At 40.5% G+C, this 27,237-nt stretch overlaps 3 protein-coding genes across 6 annotated transcripts; 2 read left to right on the top strand and 1 right to left on the bottom strand.

Moving 5' to 3' along the window:
* Positions 1–5,779: 5,779 nt before the first annotated feature.
* Positions 5,780–9,262, top strand: LOC113693902 (WEB family protein At2g38370). Its single transcript, XM_027212673.2, has 2 exons — positions 5,780–6,413; positions 7,335–9,262. Exons 1-2 carry the CDS (start codon positions 6,147–6,149, stop codon positions 8,826–8,828), a joined length of 1,761 nt encoding a protein of 586 aa, XP_027068474.2. The 5' UTR covers positions 5,780–6,146; the 3' UTR covers positions 8,829–9,262.
* Positions 9,263–10,600: 1,338 nt separating this feature from the next.
* On the top strand, positions 10,601–13,817 carry LOC113692049 (uncharacterized). Its single transcript, XM_072051813.1, has 6 exons — positions 10,601–10,740; positions 11,581–11,694; positions 11,992–12,188; positions 12,579–12,776; positions 12,936–12,995; positions 13,434–13,817. The coding sequence occupies exons 2-6, from the start codon at positions 11,583–11,585 to the stop codon at positions 13,596–13,598; spliced, it is 732 nt and encodes a 243-aa protein (XP_071907914.1). The 5' UTR covers positions 10,601–10,740; positions 11,581–11,582; the 3' UTR covers positions 13,599–13,817.
* Positions 13,818–15,274: 1,457 nt separating this feature from the next.
* LOC113693615 (uncharacterized) lies at positions 15,275–22,062 on the bottom strand. 4 transcript variants are annotated; one of them, XM_072051810.1, is made up of 5 exons: positions 21,868–22,062; positions 21,562–21,680; positions 19,905–21,422; positions 18,503–19,572; positions 15,275–16,011 (listed from the first exon to the last, which is right to left on the bottom strand). In XM_072051810.1, the coding sequence occupies exons 3-5, from the start codon at positions 21,384–21,386 to the stop codon at positions 15,882–15,884; spliced, it is 2,682 nt and encodes an 893-aa protein (XP_071907911.1). In that variant the 5' UTR covers positions 21,387–21,422; positions 21,562–21,680; positions 21,868–22,062; the 3' UTR covers positions 15,275–15,881. The 4 variants fall into 4 exon arrangements, with proteins under 4 accessions (XP_071907911.1, XP_071907913.1, XP_071907910.1 ...); XM_072051812.1 differs by having other exon boundaries at positions 21,562–21,670; XM_072051809.1 differs by having other exon boundaries at positions 19,905–21,680.
* Between the last annotated feature and the right edge of the window lie 5,175 nt (positions 22,063–27,237).

Genomic DNA, 27,237 nt, shown 5'->3' with positions numbered 1-27,237 from the left:
TCACTTTTGATTGTACAGTGATCACAAATCTTTTATGAAATTTGGAGAAATCTTGAATAGTTGTTGTTGATTATAATTTTCCATACCATGTGCATGATGAGAGCCAATGAGAAAAGGTGGTTGTTCTTAACTCTTACTTGTGATATTTAAGCATTTAAATTATATTCGTTGATTAGTCTAATAAATCTAGTATGTTTATGATGTAACTGTTTGAATTTTTGTACTTCTTCTAATTATTTAATGACCTTTTTCCTTTTTCGACTTGGCTTGCTTAGAGTCTCTGAGGCCATGTTTGGATTGAAGGGTTTGACAAAAGATTTGACATTTTTTCAAATTCTTTTTAGTTTTTTAGATTACTTAAAAAGTATTTGAATTTTATAAATTACAAATTATTTTAGCATTTAAAGTGTAATTAGATAATTGATGAATAACAAATCTTGCTTCTCCCACCCGCTCTCTCTATCTTTTCTCCACTTGTAACCTTCTTTCCACCGTTCTTTCTTCATAGGAGAGAGGTCTTGGCTTTAAGCTAAGGTTTATATTTTTCTTCCTTTGTTTTTAGTTTATGTTTAATAAAGTCTCTCATAGAGTATTCTAGTGAGAGTTCTCTCTCTCTCCTAATGTTTATTAGTGAGAGTTTCTTTTTTTTTTTTTTCTAAGACATTTTAGTGAGAGTTTTATTTAGTTTTTTTAATTATTTTTTCTATTAGATTTAAAAGTGTTTTTAGATCTATATATTAGATTTGAAATTTTTTGGATCCTCTTATCGGATCTTGATATAAGTTCTGAACTTTAAACTAATTGGATAGCGGATCTGAAGAAATAGACATGCATAGATATTTATGGAGCATGTTATAAACCTAATGATTATTTAGTTTAGATATATCTATGACTTGTTATATATATTTTCTGCTATTGGTGATGTTTTATTTGTCAAGCAAAACATGCAGCTAGATTATTAATAATATTGGCTTCTATTTTATATAAAAATAATTGATGAATTATAAACCTAAAGGCCTCTTAATCAATCCAAATAATTGGAGCAATTTAACTGAAATTCAAATCTTTCATCAAATTTCTCAATCAAAACACAACTTAAGTGAATCAATTATATCCAGCATAAAACATAATTACCCTTAAAAGTTTCAGAATTTGATATTTGCATGGGTAATATTGTCAAGACTCTCATTTAAATAATAAGCTATCGACCAAGTTATGATGGCATACTCCCCTTAATAAAAAGTTGCAAAATAATAGTTCATCTTTAATGAGAATTTAACGACTGATGTGGCAAAAGTCATCACTATGGGGATAAAATATGGAAGTGCATCCTTGGAAAATATTTTTTGAAGAGAGGATTATTTTGGCAAAACCCATGTTTATTGTCTCTATGTGCACAAAATCTGCCCTTTTGAAAAGAAAAAAAAAAAGAAAATTCCAATATTTTGTTCTCACAAACAATATAAAATATTGTACCAATGAGCAAAAATATTCTTGTGTCTACCATGTAAAGCAAACTGGAATCTATAATTGATTGAAAGAAAAACTTACTTTTTGGAAACAATCTAGCTAGAATTCTATTATTTTAGCAATTACAAGTTACTTTAATAAAGTTTTAACTGAGTTAACGATTAGTCTTGGTACCGGTGAGCTACAACATGGTCAAGTAAGTGCAAGTTATACGGTATTGGGGTTGGTAGTTACCGCTTCCAAAGAAGTACTACACTAAACGTATTAAGCGAGAGGAAAATTCATAGTAAACATAATATGTGAAATTCCAAAGTAAGTCTTTGCAATTAGAATAATATATATGATGTTTTGATATAGATCAGCTGTTATTCTTGTCTGATGAATGATTATTATGATTATTCAAGTGAACCTAAAAACATGAAGGCCATTGGACAATTAAAAATGAAGTAGAAGTACAATTTGAAAGAGTGAAATGAAAACAATGAAAATTATCCTTAAAGCACATGTATAATGTTAATGGATTAATCTTCTATACACTGACGGTGTGTATGCTATCATGTTTAAATGAAAGTTACATGTGATCAGTTTGAGTTTCAAGTCTAAATTTCACTTATGTGACATTTATCTAATCATCATAATAACGGTATATATAAGATTTGATCAATATTAATGCCCCGTCGATCAGATGGGCTGTCTCGGCTTGATTACGGTTATACTCTATTTTTAACGAGATGATCTGAGCAAATGAATCATGCATTTTTTAAGTGGCAAAGATGGTAGCCATGGGTTTAAAATTTTTCCTTTTTTTAACCTCTTGTTGTGTGCCGATGAAGTCTCGAAAGCCCAAGCACTTTAGGCCCGCCCTAGGTCATGTCAGTTTCCGTTGCATTGGGTTAGCATTGGACAAATTTGCCTCTTGGTGGTTTGGGCCTGATGGATATTAGAACATTTGAGCATGAGTCACTGGACTGCAGGGATTCTGCGATGGGATAATTTTTTTGAAAAAAAAAATTATTATAACACTTTTTTTTTTTTTTTTAAGATGATTGAAAAATATATTAATAATATAAATAAATAAATTTTGACAAATAATCCACTGTTCAAACAGATCTCTTACAAGTAGCGTGCATGTTTATGAATTTATTTTGATGGTGGGGCCTCCTTTCAAGTTCCGTCCCTGGATTTTTCCATGTTACTGCGAGAACAAAGAGATGATCCGGAACGCGGAAGTAGCGAGACTTTTTTAGAATTGGAAGTAGTGAGATTTTTAGACGAAAGATGAGAAGATGTAGAAAATAAAAATACTAAAAGAAAAGGAAAACCATCTTCCTTCACAAAGCGTTACATGCAATTGATTTCAGCCAAACACTAACCTCCAATATATGAATTTATGGTCTTCTTTTTGAAACTGCATTTGCAGTCTTGCACAAATCCAAATTTTTTCTTTTTTTTTTAAAAAAACGGTTATTGCACGGTCTGCTGTTTCATTTCTGTTTTGGAAAAGATAGAAAAATACTAGGGCAAACAAATTATTTAATGTGCAGTCAACCTATTCTTCTTATTTTATTTTTCCCGGTGGAGTTATATGCATCGTTGCGACTAAGGATGGCAATGGGGGCTAGCACCCGCAAGGATACAAATGGGGGCGGGGGATGGGTTGGACGGGGCGGGGGCGGGGGCAAAATATTTACCCCCGCCTTAAAACGGGGCGGGGGATAGGGCAACATACACCCACCCCATGCCCTATCCCCCGCCCCGTCCCCCGCATAAAAAATATATATATACACAAAAGTAACAAAACCCCTAACTGTTCAAGGTATTTTTTATTAGTATTTGGGAATTCTTTCTCTCTTCTGTTAGTTCTCAAAAATGCTTGGATATACGAGGAGAGTTTTGCTTTTCGTATAGGCTTGCTTCTGATTTTTTTTTGCTTCATGTGCCAGGCTTTTGTGTGCATAAATTTCTGAGTTGTTCGATCCTTTTAGATAGCCATGGATATAACTTATTATGGTGGGAGTCATCTTTAACTAATTAGTTCAGGAGACCTGTGAATACTATTACTTAATGGGAAAAGCTCTATGTTGTTGTAAAGCTATGCTGTGGTTTTGGATGTGAATCTCTCGCATCTTGTGTACTAATACTCGTTTTACGGCAATTAAATGGTTTAAGATTTTAGTATTATAAAAAAGAAGATAGCCATTGATATATGTATCATGCTGAAATGACTCCAAATGATATATTTCGGTCAGGAAATGGGCTGGTAACTGAAAAGTTAGATATACATAGAGGGGCAATCAAGTGCAATCTAATAAAAAATTCAGTGAATTATTGTAAATGAACATTTTATGATAAGTTGATTTCTTTTCTCACGAGGGACCGCGGGGGAAACGGGGCAGGAGCACGGCGGGAGACGGGGGGCAAGGAGAGGACGGGATGAGTTATTTGACAATGGGGTGGGGGATGGGGGCGCCCCACTCCTACTCCATTGCCATCCCTAGTTGCGGCAAAAATTTAGGCATCGGCTAGTTGTCGCTTAGAGACGTCACATATGGTCTGCTTGGATTGGGTGAGATGAATATTTCAATGGATGTAGCCAGGCCAGATCTTTTGTGGAGGAGTAGTATTCGGTCGAGGGCTGGAGTGGCGTTGTCAGAGTATTTGGGAGGGTAGGCAATGGGCGGTCCGTTGCTGGGATTGAGAGCGAGAGGAGGTGAAAAAATTGGACAGTTTTCCCTCTCAACAACTCCCTCCTATTCGTCTCTTCTTGTGAAAGGAAACATGTTTGTTTTCTATTTCTTTTTTGAAGGACTTTTACCCTATTCATTGACTAGTAAGATGTTAATGATGAATTTTTGGTTCAAAATTTTGATGAAGTGACATTTTCCATCATCCACGCATTTTTATTTGCCCTTTTTTTTAATTTACTTACATCGTTAATACAATTTTTTTTATCATCATTTTATCTCATACACATTCATATCAAAAAAATGCTATAGTATTCTTTTTTAAAAAAATATCCCAAATAATCTACTATCCAAACACACCAATTAATGACCATTCATAATGGTTCTAGAATAATACTAGTGGCTCTGTTTGGATTGTAAATTATTTGAGATATTTTTACTGTAGCACTTTTTGTGATGTGATGTCTGTGAGATAAAAAGGTAATTGGGAAGATAAAAAGGTGCGTTGAAAATTGTAATGATGATGTAAGCAAATAAATTTTGGCTAATAAATCTCTATCCAAACAATCTTACTATATTTTTAATCGGATTATGGAATACCTTATTAAAAAAACACGAAGTCACAGGATAAAAATTTTTTTAAAAAAATGATATAATACCAAAGAATTAAAAAATGTATTTTTGAGTAAAAAGAATTTTAAAATTCCTAAAACTTTTACACAAGTTTTCAATCGCTTATCTTTTTTCCTTTAAATTGTAAATGGATTGATTTTGATAATTTTTGTTCATCTTGCAATTTCATAAGATTCTCACGAGTTAATAAGATCTTGTTTGGTATTTTTATATCGCGATCATGCCTTACTTTGTATTTTGTCTAAATTCTACATTTGGGGGGGGGGGGGAATTTGAGATTCTCTAAATACCGTTTTCAACACATATTCATTCTTAACCACATTTTTATCTCGTATAAAACACATTTGAAAAGTGCTACAGTAAAAGAAAAATATTATCAAACAATCTTCATTCTAAAAGTACTAGTTAATTTAAATACATTGAGTTACTTAGATTTCCTTTTTTTTTTTTTACATAATATCTAATTTATTTTGTGGCTAAGAGGTCGAAATGCATGATGTAATTGTGTTTAAAATGGAGTTAACGACTATTGAAGAAATAAATATTTATTATATTACAATTATTATTTATGTTCTAAAATTAGACAAGAATATTTTGATAATGTAAAATATAACATCACCTTAACCCTATCAAAAAGGTGATTACAAGAGGTAAAGTGTATGTATATATTTGGAGTTGAGAGGGAGCAAAGCGTAGTTATCATTATTATTATTATTATTATTTGTTCTAGTGCTATCCGAAATTGGACTTGGATGATGAAAACATCAAAAACTCCAAGGTGCCAATAATTAAATTTGTTGTTGATTGGTCTTCGTGATTTGTAGCACTCTGTCTCCATGCTATTCAATTCAATAAAAATTGAAGGGGATCCGGACCCAGAGAGAGACTGCTGGAGTTGGCTCTGAAAAATCCAAACGTTACAAAAGCCCTCGCCTTCTGTTTAAAAGAAAGTAATGGAAATCCTTTATTTAAATAAAAATGGAGTACCAACGAACAACACTGCTGTCTGTCTGTCTGTCTCCAAAGACGTTACTCTTCCTCCGCTCACTCTCTCGTCAGTCCTTTCTCTCACCTCTATCTATTTATACGCTGCCAGTACAGAACGAGCACGGTAAAAGTTGCTTTTTTTCTTTCAAGTTTACCACAGACTAGCTGTTACCACTTCACTTCTTGTTCCTACTGCCCGAATTACACTCGTCAAAATCGTTGCCGCATTGCCCTGTACCAACCCACAGTACTGTGTCCTATTTGGTTCATTCCATTTCTAACTTTGATTGAGACTGAGAGAGACGCGACGAAGTTTAAGTTTGGGTTTTGGTTTTGTTGCTTTTGTCAGTGCTACTTCCTCTACAGTTAACAATGGCCGCCCTAGGTGGAGTTAGTCAGGGTGCTTCCGAAGCCTTCCATCATCATCCCGAGGGCTTCGATTCCTCTCCTACAATGGCGCCCGCCACCCATATCCTCCTGGATTCTCCGGATGAGGGGGAGGACAAGGGCGCTGTGCGGGCGGAGATCGACACCTCTGCACCCTTCGAGTCCGTGAGGGAGGCCGCATCCCGATTCGGGGGAATGGGCTTCTGGAAACCGTCTTCCCAGAACCCCAAGCCCTCTTCTTCCTCTTCTGAGGTTTATCTCTTTTCGTCTCTCCGTTTTTGCGTGGTGTCTGAGGTTTTTTTTTTTTTCTTGACGTTCTAAAAAAGATTCCATGCCAATTTTTCTGCCGCTGCATTTAAAAGAAAAAAAAAAAAAAAAGAAACTCCTCCTACGATACGAGTGTGCATTTTTGCACTTAGCTTATTAGCTGTGAAAAACAGAAATTTTTGGTTGATGGGATTTTGCTTCTCGGGCAGTAGCTCTTTACAACGGTATATATTATCGTGTTTAGCCAATCCTTGCTTGGTATTTTCTGCCTTTCAGCTTACGATTGATGATAAATTAGAGTATATCTTATCGAACTTTAAACTCCATTAAGAGTCTATATCACGTAGTCGAGACTTGAGAGAAGTGAGGCATTAAATCTTTCTTGAATGTCACTTGCACAATTGTTCAATTTCGTGCGTACGCTTTGATTTTAAAGATCTAGATTTGTAAAATGGTTAACCTAAAAATTAGTTTTGTTGCTATTATTTGGGCTCAATCTTGCTACATGTCTAATTTACCTTTTCTGCGTGGGATGTTCTTTTCAAATGTCATCAAGGGGTTGACTATTTATGCACAACCTAGGCTAAAGAACCTCAACGCTGAAATACGTTACAGCAGAATGTGACGAACTTCCTATCTTGCAGAGTTTTTCCTTGAGATATATGCGCCCCAAAAAAAAAAAAAAATGGTGCAGCCATACATGATGCAACAATATACCTTTGAAACCGCAACAAAATCTATCATTGGAAGAAAATTGTTTTTTTGGGTTTTGGAGGGGGGGGGGGGTGTGTGTGTGGGGGATGGGGACAGGGAAGAAGTGGTGCTGATACTTTGTAGGTGCTACTTTTGTGCTCTTCTTTTGGTGTCAAATCTTTTATATAGCTGACTTTATGAGGTGTTTTGCAGCATGGCAATGAACTCATGGACATCACACACTTGGAGGAACAAGCTGCGCAGTTGGAAAGAGATCTTGTCATGAAAGAAAGGGAAACTTTTGATGTTTTAAAAGAACTGGAGGCCACTAAAATGGTTGTGGAAGAATTGAAGGCAAACCTGCAGAAAGAAACTTCTGCAGTATGTTCAACCCTCAATGACAAGGATGTAAATCCTGTTGAAGCAGCAGAGGCGGATAGCCATCAGAGTGCTAACAGCGGTTTAGACCTCTGTCCCTCATCTGCTCCAGGTTTTATCTTATTGGAGCTGAAACAGGCCAAGTTAAACCTAACCAGGACAACGACTGATCTTGCAGAGATTCGAGCCACAGTTGAATCATATAACAGAAAAATTGAGAAGGAGAGAATCTCACTCGAGAAGACTCGTCAAAGGCTGTCATCAAATACTGTAAAAATTTCATCTCTTGAAACGGAGGTGAACCAAACAAAAGATAAGCTACAGCTGGTGAAATGCGCCGATCAAGGTAGGGTCAGTTGTGATGAAACCATGAATATGGCAAAGGAAATCCAACGGTTGACCTCTGAGACAGAAGAGTTTAAGAAAGTTGGAGAAGCTGCGAGATCAGAGGTCTCGAGAGCGATGTCTGAGATTAAACAGGCAAAGATTCGGATCAAGACTACTGAGATCAGGCTAGTGGCTGCTAAGAAAATGAAGGAAGCGGCTAGAGCATCTGAAGCTGTTGCTCTTGCAGAGATTAGAGCACTGTCTAACACTGAGACTGCTCGTTCTGGTTTACAGCAAAAGCCTGAAGTTTTAACTATTACCTGTGAGGAATACGCTTCACTAAAGTCAAAAGCTCGTGAAGCTGAGGCAGCTTGTCAGAAGAGATTGGTAGATGCAGTGCCTCTAGTGGACGAAGCTAATGTATCAAAAGCTGAAATCCTCAAGAAGGTAGAGGAAGCTACAGAAGAAGTGAAAAGTAGCAAGAAGGCCTTGGAAGAAGCACTAAGCAGAGTAGAGAGTGCAAATAGAGGGAAATTGGCAGTTGAAGAGGCTCTGCGAAAATGGAGATCTGAACGGGGCCAGAAAAGGCGCCCGGTTCACAACTCTACCAAGTTCAAAAACGCTTGCCCATCTCATCTCCGCAAAGATTCTAGTCTGCTGGATGTAAATGGTATCAATCTGGTAAACGATGAGCTAAAACCAGTCCTGAAGCCAACGTTATCTATTGGTCAAATACTGAGCAGGAAGCTGCTTTTGACTGAGGAATTTGAGAACGGAATGCAGGGAGACAAGAATGTTGGGAAGCGTAAGGTGTCACTGGCCCAAATGCTTGGGAAACACTACGGTGATAAGAATTTTGCTACCAAAGGGGGGGCCGAAAATGCGAAGCAACTCCCGGCAAAGAGAAAGAAGTACGGGTTTGCTCGGATTTCACTCCTCGTGACGAAGGAGGGTAAGAAAAAGAAGAAACGGAGTGCAACTTCAACGTGGCTTAGGGAGTAGAGTATCAGGGGAGCTGAATCTGGGATCAGTAGCTAACGACTTGTACAATGCTGTTGTCTCTCTGTTTAGGGTAAAATCCATATTTCCCCCTTGATAGTGCTGCTGTCGACAATCAATCATTGGAAGTTGTTGTACTACTACAATTACTTATTAGTGTGTAAATTATCCTCCTGAGTCGGAGCTAAGCTTTCTAGGATTTCATTTGCAGTGTGCTGTTTTGGGGGATATGCTTAGGTATGACTTCCAAATGATTGGGAGTTTCTTGCGTGCAAGTCTATATGTTTTTAAGCATGTGTAAATCTGGTTTCCGGTTTAAGGGTTGGTAATCATCTTTGAGGGTGCGGATTTAGCCTGGCCACCAGCAAAGCAAAGTCATCCTACGTAGTCATTGAAGAATGTTTGTTACTAAATGAATTGAGAAAAGTCCTTCGATAGTTTTGTGGGTGGTGATTACGTGTGGTTGGTTTGCACTATCATATTGGAAATGGCGCCTGATATTTGTTGTGTTTTTAGTTTGCCATCATGTTTGTGATTTTGTCTACCTGTGGCTTTCCTGCTTTTGAAATTCGGAGGAGGAAGATGCAGCGACCAGCGAGCAGGAATGAGCAGGATCTCTGTCTCTCGCTCTCGTTGCGCCGGGGTGGTGGACCAGACAGAGTACCATTGTTTGCAACGGTAGAGGAGCCAGCATCAGCAGTAAATGCCCGTTGCGACGATGGATGAAAACCAAGACAGGCTCCGTTTTAATTTACCGACCAAATGCTATTCAATTATTTATTGATGTTGCATTAAACGTGCAATTAATAATAATAATGTCTAACATTCCTAGAGGAGACATTAATTATTATATTTTGTCTCACTTCATCTTTGGACCGTTAGGAGTTATTATACGATTTTTTCTTTCTTTTTTTTCTTTTTGAGCAAAAAAAAAAAATAATCTTTATGATAAAAATGTCAGCTTTTTTCATCTTTGGACCAAATCCTTCACACACCCACCCCCCACCCCCTTTTTTTTCTTCCTTTTCTTTTCTTTTTTTAATCTGTAATGTAAAAACTATTTAACCTATTTTTACTGCTAATCTACAGAGGGAGGGGGATGTGACTCTCGTTATTATTATTCTTTAAAATTGTGAAGAGTAATCATCAATCGATTCCCGAACTCAAATTAGCTAAAAGTTCTCATTTTTTTTTTCCTACCACCTTATTCTTATTCGGACATTATCCTCCAATTTTAGGTGGTGTTTGGATTGCATTTTTCATGGAAAAATTACTGTAACGATTTTATGTATAAGAGGAAAAAAAATAATAGAAAAATGTGATCACGAAGAATACAAGTAGAGAGATTTAAGAAAGTCTATCCCACTTGCGTAATTTAAAAGTAAACGTGATTTTTGTTTTCCTTGTCGAATTGATTTCATGTTTGAATCGTATGGTATGAATGTAAATCTTTTGCGGGTGCATCATCGGAGGTTGTAATCATAGAGGCCGCTTTTAATGGTTCTGTCGATCTCAACCTAATCTCGAGTATTCAAATTGAATTCCATTTTTAAATCATCAGCCCAAACCGGGTTGAGTCGATCTCGACCGATGAAAATGCCGTCCATTGTAGTATCAAGTAAGTAGGTAGCTCTAAATAGGGTTGGATCGCCAGTAGTAAATAGAGTAGTAGAACGCCATGCCACGCCACTAGGCCCCACATCTTATTCCAACCACTCACACCAAGCCAACCATCTTCGGTCTGATACAAAAGTCAAAATTACTTCTGAAAAAAACACCCAATCATCATAATTGCTTAGCGGGGGAGGAGATGGCCTCATTGGGGTATTAGTACTCTATTAAGGGCCCTTCTTCTCTCTAGTCTTTCCGCCTCTGCAATTGTATTGTATTCATCAAATCTTCTGCAAGAATTCAGGTAAATGTACCCCTATTATCTTCTTCTCGTCTCATAACTCAATTATCTGTTATGGGTTCTTCATGATCATCTTACGATGTGCCTCTCTTGACTTGACTTGACGCGTTGAATTATGCTTTAGTAGGAGTAATTGGTTTTCTAGGGCTAGCGGATTTCATTCCTTTATTTCGTGAACGATTAAAGGTTCAACTGGATTTCGTATCTTTGATTACTACTTATTTCCCATGCTTCTTCTTCTTTTTTTTTTTTTTTTTCTCCCCCTTAAAGTTTATTAATCGTGAATGAATTGCTTCTGCTCGCTGCTTGTTTTGGGTTTTATTCCTGCTCTCTAACCTGTTTCAGGTAAATAAATAAATAAATAATTCACGAATCATTGTCTCGATATTTTTATTGCAGCAGCTTTACCATCATAAAACACTCCGACCCACGTATTTCCTGTTGGGATCATCTGGGCTCCAATAGATTACTCCTTCCCCCTCCATCCATGACGCCATACCATCTTATGTAAAATCTAGGAATAAACAAGAAAGAAAAAAAAAAAAAAAAGGAGCGTATTCTTCCTCACAATTTGCACTAAAGTTGAGGGGTCAGTCAATTTCACCTAGTATCTTTAGCTTTCGAGCTCGGTGATTGCTGGAACTGCCTTATATGCATTCTTTGGAAGTGCATTCCCAATTTCTGTGGTTTTGGATTAGTTTAACCACAACAAAAGTGGCCTTGCTCATTTGATTGATATGTTATACTTTCTTTTTTGCGGCTATGGTTGTCTTCCCAGTTGTTGGATATCTCTTTACTATCTTTTGTCTCTTATTTTAATTCGACATTTTTCGGTATTGGTAGAAATGGATGTCTGGGTTCCCTTCTTTCTTTTTCTTCTGAGCAATTGCTGGGGCGCTAATGCTAGAGAATTGGTAACCACTAATCTCTTCCGCAGTCAAAGTGGCATTGCTTCAGGTACTTCCAAAAAGCTACTGCTTCTATTAGCACTGAAGAATGTGAACATGAAAGTGTGCAGTTTGTGAAAAAGTTATGTTCTTTGTTAAAATGTGTTGTCCCTGAGTTTATTGTTCCATACAACTTGATAACTTTTGTCAATTCCGACACATGGTTGCTTAATGGTCTTTTTAAGCAGTTTCCTTTTTTGGCTTGTATTTGGTATGGCTTTTGTCAGGTTAAAGGTGGAAGTAATTTATAACCAAAAATAGAAAAGTGGAGTTACTTAACTTACTTATGCTTGCTTTCTTTTTGCAGATTTTCAACTTAATGGCCAGCAGCCAAACAAAGAAGTTCAAACTGCAGATGGATTTGATCAGAATGACCAAGTTTGCATGTTATGTGAAGAGTTTGCTGTTGAGGCAGTTAATTACTTTGCTAACAACAAAACTCAAACAGAAATCCTCGAGATCCTTTATAAGACATGCTCTAAGATGCATACTTTCAAGCAGCAGGTGAGCACATACCTAAGACCACACTTAAAGACTTTTGCTTACGTAGGCTTTCATGTATAATTTAAGATCTCACGAATTATTTGGAGGTCAAGATTGTCTGACGGACATTTGGGGAGGCTTTGTTTATTTTAGATTTTAAAAAAATAGGCAATTCTATAGATTTTACTCGCACCCCATAGTTGCTTGTCCTCTGTGCAAGTTGAAGGCTTTAAGGTGCATAACTTACTCCAGACCAGCCACTATGGAAGACCTAGGCAAAACTCAAAAAATGCAGATAAATTTATTGTCATGTTGTTAAACTGTTTCTTATGCTCATTGCCTTGCTGTTTCTCTCATCCTGGAATTTCAAGTTTTCTTGGTTTCATACATTTTTGAATTTTAATGCTGCAGTGCACCTCATTGGTGGATTATTATGCTCCTCTCTTCTTCTTAGAGATTTCATCAGTACAACCCAAGGATTTCTGCCAAAAGGTTGATCTTTGTGAAGACATTGTTTCAATCTCACAGTCTCTCTCTAAGAATAGCTGTGAATTATGCCATACTGTTGTGTCAGAGGCCATAACAAAATTGAAAGATCCAGACACTCAGGTATACTTTTGCCACAAACTGAGTCATTTGTCTTGATCCTTGAACTCAATCTACTTGTTGCTGTTGGTCTAAGATGCAGCATGTCTCAACAATTTGTGCTGCACCTTATCTGTGTTCTTTTAAAATTGCTGTCTAACTTTTGCTGTTCTGACGATTCAGTTAGAAATAGTTGAGGCGCTTCTGAAGGCATGCGATGCCGTACAGGGTCATGTGAACAAGGTATGAGCGAGTTAAGTATTTGCGCTGAAGAAAGTTGACACATGCATTTCTTGGGTTGCCATGATTTGAAGTGCTTTGATGCTACAGAGCACTAATGCAGAATAGCATCTTCTGTCTTTTCTTCTTTAGCTGCTCTTATCAGCACTCTCTATGCTACACGATTGTTTGGGATACTTTTGAATTGCTAAACAGTTTCCTGCTACTTTTATGTGTCACAATGTGATTGACAGCACCATAGGCAAGATAGTTATTGGTCTAGTTTATCACCAGTCAAATGGAGACAATTGAGTGGGTTACAAATTTTTTATTTGTTTTGACGTGATAATCATCAAATTCCGTCCATCAAATTCAGTCCGAGCATTATTGTTGTTTCTGGAAGTACATCTTTATCTATGTTTTACCTTTCTGATGATCGTCCTTGTACGTTATATTTGGCAGTGCAAGAGAATGGTCTTTGAATATGTTCCTGTGATCCTTGTAAACGCTGAGCAGTTTCTGGAAACAAAGGACATATGCACCATGCTACATGCTTGTGAATCGGCTGCTCCGACAGCGCAAGTATTGTCGTCCACCTCCGAAACATCCCTGCGTGCGGCATCGTAAAGGCGAATGAATGGTTGGACTCTGTTGTAAACTTATATGGACTCTGTTGTAAATCGTGCAAACTGTAAAAGATTCTCTCATGTATAATGCAAAAAGAAAACCGAGGAAATGCATCAAACAGCTGCTTACCTTTACCTTTATGTAAAGCATTTTCTCGGGTGACAATTTCATTTTTTCATTGGATATTATTGACGACGCAGGGATTTATTTATATTTAAATCTAACGCGTTAGCACCTCTTCGGATGGCGGCCAACCTACCGCGCAAAATACTTCCCTTTTACTACTGCGGTTCTCTACTGTCCTGATTCGCAGTTGGTTCTGTGCTTGTGCCTTTTTGAGCTGTGTTCTTGGACTTGGTTTAATCAGAGCTTGTATCTCCCATTTAGAATTCTCAACACAGTTCTGAAGGAAAGAATGAATTTCGATGCATGCATGCGAGACCTTCCTTTACTTAAAAATAAAAATCTAGTACTAGTGCTATTACTTCTAGAGAAAATTGGGGGGTTAAAAACAACTAGTTGCTCCGGTATGGGAAATCTAATCAGAAAAAGCAAAAAAAAAAGAAGACCAATTTAACGAGAGACCTGCTCAGTCCGTCCTACATAGAAGCCACAGACGCGAGCATAAATGATTGAAAGTTGGGAGAAAAGATGTCGAGTGGCTCTCAACTGAATTTGGTGTTCATGCGCGGATGCTGAAAGTTTGGTCGATGCCCATGTCATGTCGTCCATTTATATTACCATCTACCCATTTGGTGGGGTGGGGATTACTTACTCTCCCAAATCCCGATAGGATTGTGGCCATCGAGATCATTGACAAGGGGAGAAGGTTCTGTGACCATTGCGAAAATGGCTGTTCCAGTGTCAGAATCGAAATCTAAATGCCTAATGTCAATGTTCTCTACACCCTTTTGGCTGTTTCACATTGTAAAAACGAATGCGTTATTAATTCATCGTGGCCACAACATCTTAAAAGAAAGCAGCACCTAAGAGTTATTTTTTCTCTTAAATGAGGCTACATCGGTTGGACAACCATCTTGGACGAGTCGCCAAGTTGAAGAACCATCTGATCACACGACTTCCGCTCGCTCTTTCCTTGGCACTAGAAAGTCTCTCTTCTTGAGAGAGCACAAAAATTGCCATCCTTGGAAACAGACGAAGCGTAGGAGTCGGGGCCAGATCGTTAGTTTGCGTATCCCAGTTTTTCATTATCATGGCAAGACCACGCAACACAGAAATCAAGCAAATTTTCTAACCGCCAGCTATGAGACGACCCACGGCCACGGCCATTGCGTTCGAGTAGAATGACAGACACGTTGAATCGGATCGTACAAAATGAAAGCAGATGGATAATGCTAGGCGCCGTTTAAAGCGACAAAGCATACGAGGAGGACCGTGAAAGAGGAACACATGAGATCGTGATTGGATACACTGCATTCACTCGAATTGTACGCTTAGCTTAATGACATTTGCCAATTGGACGAATTTAAGCGCTTTAGATGCGTTACGTAAATAAAACATTAGCATACACTGTCTTCCAATTCTAACCCAAAACATGATAAATAGCCAACGCCGCATGATTTGACTGCAGTACAATGTCACGGAGTTAGAAAATAGGAAACGGAGGAAACACCAGCTGACGAAACGAATTGGACAAAAAAAAAAAAGAGCGCGGAGGTCCCAACCAGGATGCTTGATGATACTCGTTTATCATGTTCTAGGGGATGGCCAGTTTTGTACTTCACAAAGGGCAACATATAAAAAAAAAACAAAACAAGGCAAAAGGAAAGACACCAAAGCACTACTGCCTGGAAGGGGGTTCGACTGGACCAGGCTTCGCTAGCCCAAAGAGATGCCTGTAGCTCTACCAACCAGAAAATGCTTCGGTCCATTAAACTAAAAGCTGCCTCAACTTCCCCCCAGTGGAAGCACGACTTCCTTTCGAGTCAATGACATTCAATGTCAGCACGAAGATGGTAGTGGTAACTAGCAGTCTATCATCTCTCTCTGGTATCAAGCAGCCAATCCACTTGGCGCAAAACGTAGCCCAATCCCACCGGGAAAGCAGTTAAAGTTTAAGAATTAAACCCTGTTAACGTCAGCTATTACCCGACTGCCACTGCATGCGAGCAACTCGGAATTCCTATCTATCAAGCTGATGTAAGTAAATCTCCCTTAAAGAAAAAGAAGGAAGATACAATGTGTCCGGTATTCTAAACTCTCCATAAAAAAAGAGGCGGTTTTCCTCTTTTTTAGAACAGGAGGTGTGTTTTTCTTATCTCCCTATTCCTTTACGCAATCATATGACCAAAAAGACTGTACATCTGGAGCAGAGTAGAGGCCACCAATATGGGGCTTCGTCCCTGATGAGTTCCCAACCCCTATTCCCGAAACTGGCATATTCCTGTCCCTCCTGCAAAAGCAACAATTAGAAAATTAAAGCGCCTCCGGATTAAGAACACAGGTAAAACAAAAACAGAAATATGTAAAACCAAAGGAAACAAACATGAGAGGACTGCATACAGACGTACGCTCAATTAATCATGATAGAGGAAACAACCAAGCTCAAATATATCTAACGTGCAGAAACCTAAAGCAAACTCCACCCCTATCTCCGAGATACCAATACTAAATTAGACCATCTTTTTATGACAGAAAGACCAGAAAAGGCACGAGACTGACGTAATTGCATTGATTCATTCAAAAGCAGAAAAGAAAATAAACTCCACCTGCAATCTACTAAAAAGATATGGAAAGTTTTAATTATCACAGGTAATGTGTAAAAACGGAATGCATAACAGCTTTTTCTATCCTAGCCTCAAAATCTATGGCACAATGATGTTAGGGAAAAGAATTGATTAAAAAAAAAAGATAAAAGTGAACATGCAGGCAGGAAATCTTGTTTCTTTCTCAATGACAACTATTCCTAACATGGCCAAATCTCATTCTGTGACCTACAGCACAGAAGTGTAAAGAAATAAACCTAGATAGCTTTTAACAGTGTTCACCAACAATTGTTGGCCCAAATTCTGTTCCCATATATCAAACAATCAATTTCATCAACCAAAAGCCTGGGAAGCCTTTGGATATTCCTAACAACTCCTTTCAAGCATTAAATAACTGTCAGAAGTCTCTTTAACACAACAAATTCTCCTAGCCACTGGTGTTATTCTATCTCTGCCTTCAGCCAGATTTAGAGCTACTTCATTCCATTGGACAATTTATTGACATGCTCCATCTTGAAATCACTCAGCATACTATTTGGTTTTCCTCCTCTTCCAACCTCACCATAATGGCCTATTGAAGAGTCTCTTAAAGGTGCATTTATACATCTCCATTAATACATCGAACACCTCAAGTGTTCCCTCCGAATTGCCTCTATGATTGTTCCAAAGTTAAACTTTCATTAATTTACCACAAATACGTCTAGACATTTGAAGTGCTAGTTTACTAAAGCAAGGGCATCCATGTTTCCAAATAATGTCCTTACACCAATGAATTATGCACTTGCTGCAGACAGCTTCCAATAACTTCCCCTTCTTTTCCATCCAACTACTCTTTCTTATTTCTTCTTATCTTTTAACTTTTACAAATTGCACGCACATAGGGTGTACCCTATATCACTAATTCTCCATCTAAGTGTGATAGGTTTGGAAGCAGTAAAATTTCTTTTTGCTCTAATAGGTATAATCAGGGACCATAATATACCAGATGCACTTCCCATTTAACCCAACTGATCCTCAGTTCTACTAATTCTTGCCCAATGTCTACACCTTCTACATTAGTATTTGGACCTAAATCATAAATGCATTCCAAGAAAGTTGTTAAAAATCAGTTTATGTATCTTCTTACAGAGGTTTTTTTTTTTTCTTCTTCCTTTTGTAACTGTATGTTACCTATTCAAGAAAAGGCATCTAAATGCTACATTAATGTTTCTGTTTATTCAAACACCTCCTACAAAAACTAGTCATCTGTAATGCCATCTATACCTCAACTTTTCATCGACCCCTTTGACTGTTATCTGGCAAGATTACATATTAACGCAAAAAAAACAATGGTCAATCAAGGAATGGTTTTAATTGGCAGAAAACAGCTATGGCATGCTCACCATTTACAAGAATTAAGTGACCAAAAAAACTCACTGAAGGAAAATCCCACAAGTTTGAATAGCTATAGTTTCGTTATGAAACTGTCATGCACCAACAGTTTTTTGGTGCAAAGACTTTGCATATTGCAGAGATAAATTTAAATTTCTTGAACACAATAACCAAACAGAGTATTACCAATGCTTCTGGATTTTAACAATATAATCAATTTTCAATCTTTTCTCCATAAATTCAATCTCTCTTATTCGTTCAGAACAGACAGAGCAAACTTATGTTTTCAAGTTTGGAAAGCATTAATGATCATGCACCCTCTTTCTATACTGCATGGTATGAGAATGCTCAAACAAATACAAACCTCTGCCTCCATTGTCACTCCCTAAACATAGACACAAGTGTACTCCAATGGTAATGCATCCAACATGTTCTTTTATGTGCACAACTTACTGCGAATTATTTAGATTAGATACCACAACACCAGTTCCCTATCTATCCAAGATATTCTGCAATGACAGACCTTTACAGCACCAAAGCCAAGCACCTATTCAGAGCCAAACTAGGATAAAAGGTATTGAGCAATGAGTACTTCCACTTCTTAAAAATGCTGTTAAAATGCTTGTGACATTTTATATGTATTTTTTGGTTAGTTATTACAACTTAAAAGGTACCATCTGATGTAAACAGAAGACTGAAATTTTAGCATTTCAGAGGCACTCAACAGAAACCACAGCAAGAGCTACAGTATCGTGTCGACAGCAAATTCTTTTTACTTTTTCTTTTTATAGGGACTCGTACACTTACTTGGCCCAGCAGTTAGCTCCAGACACCTCATTTTGATGATTAGTCGCAGAACAACCAGCGCTACCATAAATCATATTGTTCTGAGCAGCTTCTTCCCTAAACTTACGAGAAAATTGATCTTCATTCCCAGGTATTGGCCCAATAAATGTTTTAGGCAACCACGAACAATCAGGACCACCAGACACAGAACTATTAACGGTCCTGCCATTATGGAGGCTTCCAAAAATCACATTCTGAGGGGAATGAGTGCCAGAATGGACTTGATCGTCATTTTTAAACAATGAAGCCATAGTTTTCTGAGGTGTCGGATGCAAGATGTCTTCATTCTTTGGCCTATTCAGTTCTGGCGGCAAAAGCCAGCTGGCTGGGCCGCCTACCAGACCTAGACCATCCTGACCAAGAGGAGAGCTATTCCACATCTGCCAAGTTCCTGTGTCATTAGCATTAATTGAGCCCCCAACTGGCAGATGGTGTAGATCCTGGGCCTTTGCAGTACTTGGGAAAGAAAAAGGATTAGCATGCCTTTCTTCAGAAACTCGTAATCGTGATATCGGAGACTCAATTGGTGATGGCCTATTAACTTCAGCAGATACAGAAATATTCTTCATTGTAGATGGTGTTTCCAGACCTGAATCTGCTACAAAACCACGATCCAACTGAAAGTTATCAAGTGACTCAGAAACAGGCCCGAGTAAGGAAACAGGGTCTGGAACATAACAAGGATCTTCAAAAATCTCGGACTCCTCTGGCAAAAATTGGTGTGGTGCTTCTCCAATTTGAGGAAACATCGGTTCAGATGGCAAAAGAAAATTTGTATTACTGTTTGTTGACCCAAAAGGAAAAGAAGATGCACTAAACGGTGATGGCAGTCCAAAATTAATTGGGTTGTCAAATGCCTGTGTTGTTGGAGGATTACAGGTAAAAGGACTCTGAACTTCTGGTTTGGATTTTCCATTTGGCCTACTTATTACATTTGAACTTGAGGGCTGGGAAGCAGAAGAAGAGCGAGTGAATAGCTGTTGCCATGACTTTTTAGGGGCTAAACCCCCTGGTTGAGGGTCAATGAGCGCCTGCAGTGAAACAATCATGAAAACAAAGAATGTATCTTATTCCAGTGATTTTAACAAAAAAAAGAAAGAAACATGCAAACAGAAACTGTAACAATTGGCCATTAAGTCCACTTAACAAACATTGCCCATGGACACTAGTGATCCTAGCACAAATTTACAGTCTCTGCAGAAAAGTAAGCTTTGAAACAAAACGAAGGGCATTACAATATATGTCAACTGCATAAGGAAAAAAGCATGTTTGTTTATTTGCTTTCAGAACCAAAGTACATAAATTAACTTAATTACTCACCAAAGCAAGAGCTTAGAAAATTGAAAGATTGTAAATCACTTACAGGCCGAGAGATGTTCTTTTCATCTCCATTTCCACTAGATTTTGAATATACACGATCCAGCTGAGATACTTCTCTTCTATTTGAATTTGTTTGAGATTGATCTGCAAATGCATTAGCTTTTGGCTCTCTTGCAACAGTGTTAGCTGAACTTTTTCCAAAGAAACCACCTCCAGTAAATGCTCTGGAAGATGATAAAAAGGTACCTCTTACGCGATCAAGGTATCTAGTTCCGGCAACTCCTTTACTATGACTGTTCACAGAAGTACTTTTAAATGGATGTCCAACTTCAGCACCATGTGCCTTTGCGCTTTCAGACCCGGTTCTGTGATTTTCTCGTCGATCACTGTCACATTTTTTATATCGCTCACATTCCCTGCTTGCTCTTTTTTCCAATTCTTCTACATCAGAGTTGCTTTTGCTAGATCCGTGATCTCTTTCCTTCTTTCTTTCATGACGTTTCTTTTCCGCTTCTTTCCTACGGTCTCTTCCCTTAAGAGGGGACCCTTTGCCACGTTCCTTCTCAGCCTCCATCTTCTCGTCCCTCAATCTCCTGCGCTCCTCCACCAACCTAGCTACTTCCTCCCTTTGCTTCCTCTCCTCCTCCTCCAATAGCTCCTTCTCTAACCTAGCCTGCCTCTTTTCCTCGGCTTTTCTTCGGGCCTTCTCTCCTCTACTCTCATGACAATTACCAACATTTTCACCCCTCTTATCCAGTGCACCTCTCCTATCAACATCCAGCGAAGCATCACCTCTAGATGAACTAACTCTAAAAATCTTTCTCCAAAGCCCCATGATACTGAAAAAAAAGGTTGTAAAAGACTTGCAAGCAAAAATGAGAACATGCGAATACGACCTCTCAGCCAAGCAGTGATCATCTCCCCCAAAAGAACCACCCCCGTTCCTCCAATAACTTGGCTTCCCAGCAAAAGCCCCACCAACCCAATTTCCATTCTCCAACCAATCCTGCCCGCACATCCACCCATTGTCCGACCAGGCCTTCCCATTCAATATCTTCCCACCCTTTCCAACCAAATCCTTCAAAATGCCAGAGTTGGATAGACCTAAGCCAGGCGGAACAGGCAAATCGAGAACAGGCCTCTTTGATATATGCCCACAATAGGAGCACATGAACCTGCCACCTCCAGGATTCTGATCCCTGTATGGAGTCAAACAGTTTCTACACCTCCTCGTGGCTGTTTTCTTCAACTTCTGCATTTCAATAGCCTCAAACCTCTTTCTCTCCCTAAGCCTAGCATTCCTCCTGACCCGCCAAGCTGACAACTGTGGCATCAAAATCTCATACCAGAAAAGAGTAACCAAAAGCACGAAGACACATGCCAGTCTGGGTGACGTGATTTCAAACCGGAAAGCTGGAGGCAAGAGCTGGGACAGGAGCCACAGACCAATGAGTGGAATCACTAACCATGGCAACATGGTAGCAATCCTTCGCGACCACTTCTGAATCACGCACAGTATACACATTATCCTCTAACCCACGCCTATCTTCCCCGTCTTCCCCTGTTATGTTGGATAACCAGACCCCCAAATCAATTTAGAAGCCCTAATTTTAATCAATTAAACCGGCTATCCGATCACTCCAAATTCGAGAAAGAAGAAGAATAATAAGAGAAAAAAGAAAAAGAGATATCGCGATAACCAGAACCGAAATGGAAAGTATGGAGTCTTCAAGAATCGGAAACCCTAGCTCCTATAGCTGTCTCCCAAAAAAAATTCCCAATGCAACCCTAACCGCGCGACGATTTCTGCTGGAATTACCTAACAAGAAATACAGTAATTAAAGAAACAATTAGGAATTCGGAAAAGAGTACTGGATTAGGGCACGAAACATCGCTTTGGAGCTCCGAAACCAACCCAACACGAAATGAATACGAATCATACGAGAGGCAAGACAAAGAAAAGGAAAAAAGGATAAAAGGAAAATTGTAGACTGTAGAGGACTAACAGATTGGGCATCCATCGAAGATTCATCGTATCGTAGAATTGGTCGGAGATGATACTGGACTTTGTATGCTGCAATTTACCGGCAAAAAGAACTGTAGAATGCTTATACTGCTACTTTGATAAATGCGCGAGAAATATATACTTTTATATATTAGTACTCCTACTCCTACAGAAATAGTATGAAATGTTGAACAAAATACAATAGTACTATTTTTGTTAACAATATTATTATTATTTATTATCTTCCCCCTCACCCAAAAAAAAAAAAAAAAAAACACCAAAAGGATAAGATGGATAAACTGTATACTGCGATGTATACCATGTAAAGTACACACTATAAATTTATTTTCACAACCAAAACCAAAAGCACCAAAACAAAAAGAAGAATTGTGAAGCGCTCTCTCTCTATATATATTGGCAATCGCTATCTTAGAATTATATATCCCTAAAGTAAAATTTTTATTGGCGATTAAACTATTAAAATTGTGTACTTTTTAAATACTCAACTGTTTTTTTTCTTTAATTTCAAATCGTCCAATAAAACATATGGATGCCCCACTCGCTATGTTACATGCTTTTGTCCTTAAATTTGCACTTTTTCTATCAATTTCATAGCCGCGTATGTCAGTTCAATAGAAAACATTAGATTATTTATGACAAATTAGGAGAATGTTTGAATATATATATATATATATATCTATATCTATATAAATTTGAAAAAGAATTTTTAGCAACAAGCCTCCATGCATCTTCCCACTACCAATTATGTTTTTCTAGCATTTCACATTTAATTTAATTTATAAAATATATTTCTCTTAACTTTCACATCTACTATTTACATTTGAAATTGTTAGTTGCTTTTTTAAATCATTTCATTTCAAATTGTTGGTTAATGTGCATGTTATCCTATTTGAACTTCGACCTATCATGTTTCCGATTGCCTTATATTATTTATGATTCTACTTCAATTAAAACTTTTATAAGACCATAACAATAGATAACAAATATAACATCCTTTCATGCTTTCTTATTAATTTAAATAAGTAAGATTATTTACACTCCATTTTTTGTTATTCACACTTCAATAATCATTTTGATCATATAATTTTCATTAATTAGATTATATGATAAAACAAATGGTGGAATTGCAAATAATAAAAAATAGAGTGCAAATAATAGTTTCCTAAGTAAAAAGTGGCTTCCATGACTTTCTAATTTAAATAAGTAAAAAGTGACTCCACTTATATAGGAATTTGGTTTGAAGTTTATTAGTGGGCAAGTAAATAAAGAAAAAACATTCCCAAACTTAGTAAAAGTAAAAAAGTAAATGATAATATTTTATCTTTTAACTTAGTAATCCTAAGTAAAAGAGCAAAATTAAATAGAAAACAACAAGGAAATAGTGTCGTGAATTTAAAAAATCAAGAATAGTACCAGTCGTGAAATTTAAAATATGAAACCACTAAATAAAAAACAAAGTAGTACTAGCCTTTTAACATGGACATTTTTTTTTTGAAATATTTATTTTTGATAAAAATAATTATAATAACAACACCAATTCTACCAAAAATTAAAAAAAAAAAGTAACATTATAGTTTAAGGAAAAAATATAGAACATTCAACCCTAATTTGTATATATCTGACCCAAATTTGACCCTGGTTAGATTTGAATAAGAGTGCAAAACCCAAACACTAAGGATAACTTTTGGTATTGAAGAAGCTCGGAAGCTTCCCCCGTGGAGGTCAATTGTGTATTTGTCCGCCCCAGCATCAGGTGCGTGGAGGATATAATTCGGCAGGCGAAGGAAGGAGGGGGGGCTGGGGGTGCACAGACCTCCAAGGCCAAGGGGAAGGAGAAGGAGTTACCCCCTGATCCTTCGGAGGATGAGTCGCGGGACCAACCCCCTAGGAGGAAGCGACCCCGGACTCCTCCCCGCCCCCGAGCCTCGGTGGTCGGGGACAGCGAGAGGTATTCCCGCGACAGGTCCGCGAGGAGTCACCCCAGAGACCCCTCTCCGAGGAAACCCGCGCGGAATGGGTTCGAGCGTTCCCCTGCTCGGTCTGTCAAGAGCCGGCCCCGCGACCCCCTTTATCTGGACCCTGCTCGGGATGAGCTCGAGCAGATCTTGAGGCCCCGGCCGTACGAAGACAACTATGCAACCTCGCCCTTTACCCGGGAGATAGAGGATTACCCCCTACCCCGGAGGTTCAAGATTCCGAGCATCGAGATGTACGATGCCTCTACAGACCCGGAAGACCACCTCTCGGTATTCCTGACGCATATGCGCTTGCAAACCGCCGCGGATGAGGTTCGCTGTAAGACCTTCCCTATGTTCCTAAAGGGGAAGGCGCGGCTCTGGTTCCAGGGACTGAAACCGGGATCTATACGGAGCTTTCCCGAGCTAGCCCGGCAGTTTGCAGCCCAGTTCGTCTCCTCGAAGGTATACGCAAGGAACGCAACCCACCTGATGTCCATCAGGCAACGGCCCGACGAGTCGCTGAAGAACTTCATGACCCGCTTCAATGCGGAGAGCTTGCAGGTCAGAGACAGGGATGAGAAAGTGGTGATGGCTGCCTTCACGAACGGACTCAGGGTAGAAGAGTTTTTCTACGACCTGGCCAAGAAGCCTCCCGCGCACCTGGAAGAGCTCCTTCGCAGGGCGCACGAGGCTGCTAATGCGGAGGAGGCAGGCCGTCTGAAGAAGGAGTCTGATCGGGAGCTTGGGGATCGGAGAGGTCGGACAAACCTCCCCGAGAACAAGGACGCCCCGTCCAAGAAAAACGTCTTCGACCGGCTCTCGAAGGAGAAGGCCCCTGCTCTGCTGCCACCCCCCGAGAAGACCTACACCCCTCTAACACGACCCAGAACTCAGATCTTGGCCGTTATGGAGGCGGAAGGACTAGGGGATCGGCCGCCAAAAATGGGGACGCCCCGAAACAAAAGGAACCAGGACAGGTACTGCGCCTTTCACCGCGACGTGGGACACGACACGGAGGGATGCTGGGCCCTGCGTAAGGAGATAGAGGACCTGATCCAGCGAGGCCTTCTAGGGCGGTTCGTGCGCCGACCAGGCCAGGAGCCCGGGCGCAACCACCACGGGGACAGGCACGAGGGACGGCGTCGGGACCGCTCAGAGCGGCGGGACGCTCCTCGGGGACACTCTCCCGACCCGAACACCCAGAACCTGGCGGGTGTGATAAACACCATTGCCGGAGGTCCCACAGGGGGGGACAGCCACGCAGCTCGGAAGAACAAGCGACCACCCCCCGAAGGCGACGATTCCTTGAAGCGCTTGCGCATGGACGAGGAGATCACCTTCGGGCCAAGGGATGCGGTCCCCCTAGCTTCTGGGAACCATGAGGCCATCGTGATAGACATTGTCACCAACAACTATCGGGTGAAGAAGGTATACGTCGACCAGGGTAGTGCGGTCGACATCATGTTCTACAGGGTGTTCAAGGAGCTCGGATTAAGGGATGACCAGCTCACCCCGGTCCGGACACCTCTGGTGGGCTTCACCGGACCACCCATCAGCCCGGAAGGGATGATCACCCTGATGGTCACCGTAGGTCAGGCCCCCAAGTGTCGGACCGTTCCCGTTAATTTCGTGGTGGTCAAGCAGTCGTCCCCGTACAATGTGTTCCTGGGGAGACCTGCTTTGAACGCCCTCCGGGCTATTCCCTCTACCTTTCACCTCAGCGTCAAGTTCCCCACTCCCGGGGGGATAGCCGAGGTGCACGGCGACCCAGAGGTAGCCAGGGCTTGCTACCTGGCCACTCTCCGGGGGCAGGAGAAGGTGGTCGCCCAGACAACCTGTTTGGAGCCCTACATCCCAGGGGATGAGGCCCAACAGCTGGGCACCCAGGATGAGATCGAGGAGTTCCCCCTGAGGAAGGAACGTCCCGACCAGGTCATCCGCATCGGGGCACTGCTGCCAACGATCGAGAAGGAAGGCTTGAAGGCCTTATTGAGGGAGTACTCCCAGGTCTTCGCGTGGACGGTGGATGACATGCCCGGGATCCCTACGGACCTGGCCGTCCATCACCTCGACGTGGACCCTCACTTCAAGCCAGTAAAGCAAAAGAAGAGGAGTTTCGCCCCCGAGAGAAATGAGGTGATCAGGCAGGAGGTCGGCAAGTTGTTGGAGTCCAAGATCATCCTGGAGGTCTACTACCCGACCTGGCTGGCCAACCCCGTCCTGGTCAAGAAGGAGGACCTGACCTGGAGGATGTGTGTAGACTTCACAGACCTTAACAAAGCCTGCCCAAAGGACTGCTTTCCCCTACCTCGAATTGACAGGTTAGTAGACTCTACTGTGGGCTTTGACGTTTTATGCTTTCTGGATGCTTTTAAGGGATATCACCAGATAGAGATGGCCGAGGAGGACCGGGACAAGACCTCCTTCATCACCGAGGAGGGAACCTACTGCTACAGGACCATGCCCTTCGGATTGAAGAACGCGGGAGCAACTTACCAGCGCCTGGTGAACAAGTTATTCCAAAACCAGGTCGGCAGGAGCATGGAGGTTTATGTGGACGACATGATCGTCAAGAGTCGAACTGACCAGCGCCTCATACCCGACCTGCGGGAGGTCCTGGACATCCTACTGAAGAGCCGGATGCGCCTAAATCCGAAGAAGTGCACTTTTGGGGTCAGATCGGGAAGGTTTATCGGTTTCCTGGTGTCTCGAGACGGAATCCGGGCCAACCCGGATAAACTCCAGGCCATCATGGACATGGCCCCTCCGAGGAGCGTGAAGGAGGTCCAACGGCTAACAGGAAGGATGGCCGCCCTGAATAGGTTTCTCTCGCGCTCCGCGGTCCGGGGGCTGCCCTTCTTCCGAGTACTGAAAGCGCCGAAGGACTTCCACTGGACTGAGGAGTGCCAGAAGGCCTTCGTCGACCTCAAAACCTACTTGGCCGAGCTACCATCTCTGACAGCCCCGGAGCCGGGAGAGACCTTATTCCTATACCTATCCGCCTGCAACGAGGCCGTCAGCGCGGTCCTGGTGCGGGAGGATGAGGGGGCTCAGAGGCCGGTATATTACGTAAGCCGAGCTCTACAGGGGCCAGAGACACGATACTCGCCAGCCGAGAAGTTGGTTCTTGCCTTGGTACATGCGGCACGCAAGCTCCGCCCTTACTTTCAGGCTCACGGCATTGTAGTCTTGACTGACCAGCCCCTGCGTCAGATACTCACCAAGCCAGAGGTCTCGGGCAGAATGACCAAATGGGCTGTCGAGCTGGCCGAGCACGACATCGGCTATCAACCCCGCAAAGCCATCAAGGCCCAGGCCTTAGCGGATTTCCTTGCTGAGGGGGCTAGCTTGAGTCTGACCGAGCTAAGCCCCCAACACGAGGAGCGGCTGCC

The sequence above is a fragment of the Coffea arabica genome, chromosome 6c (assembly GCF_036785885.1).
Source record: "Coffea arabica cultivar ET-39 chromosome 6c, Coffea Arabica ET-39 HiFi, whole genome shotgun sequence".
Classification (NCBI taxonomy): domain Eukaryota; kingdom Viridiplantae; phylum Streptophyta; class Magnoliopsida; order Gentianales; family Rubiaceae; genus Coffea; species Coffea arabica.
The sequence above is the reverse complement of the archived record's forward strand: the minus strand, read 5'-3'. Positions and strand labels throughout refer to the sequence as shown.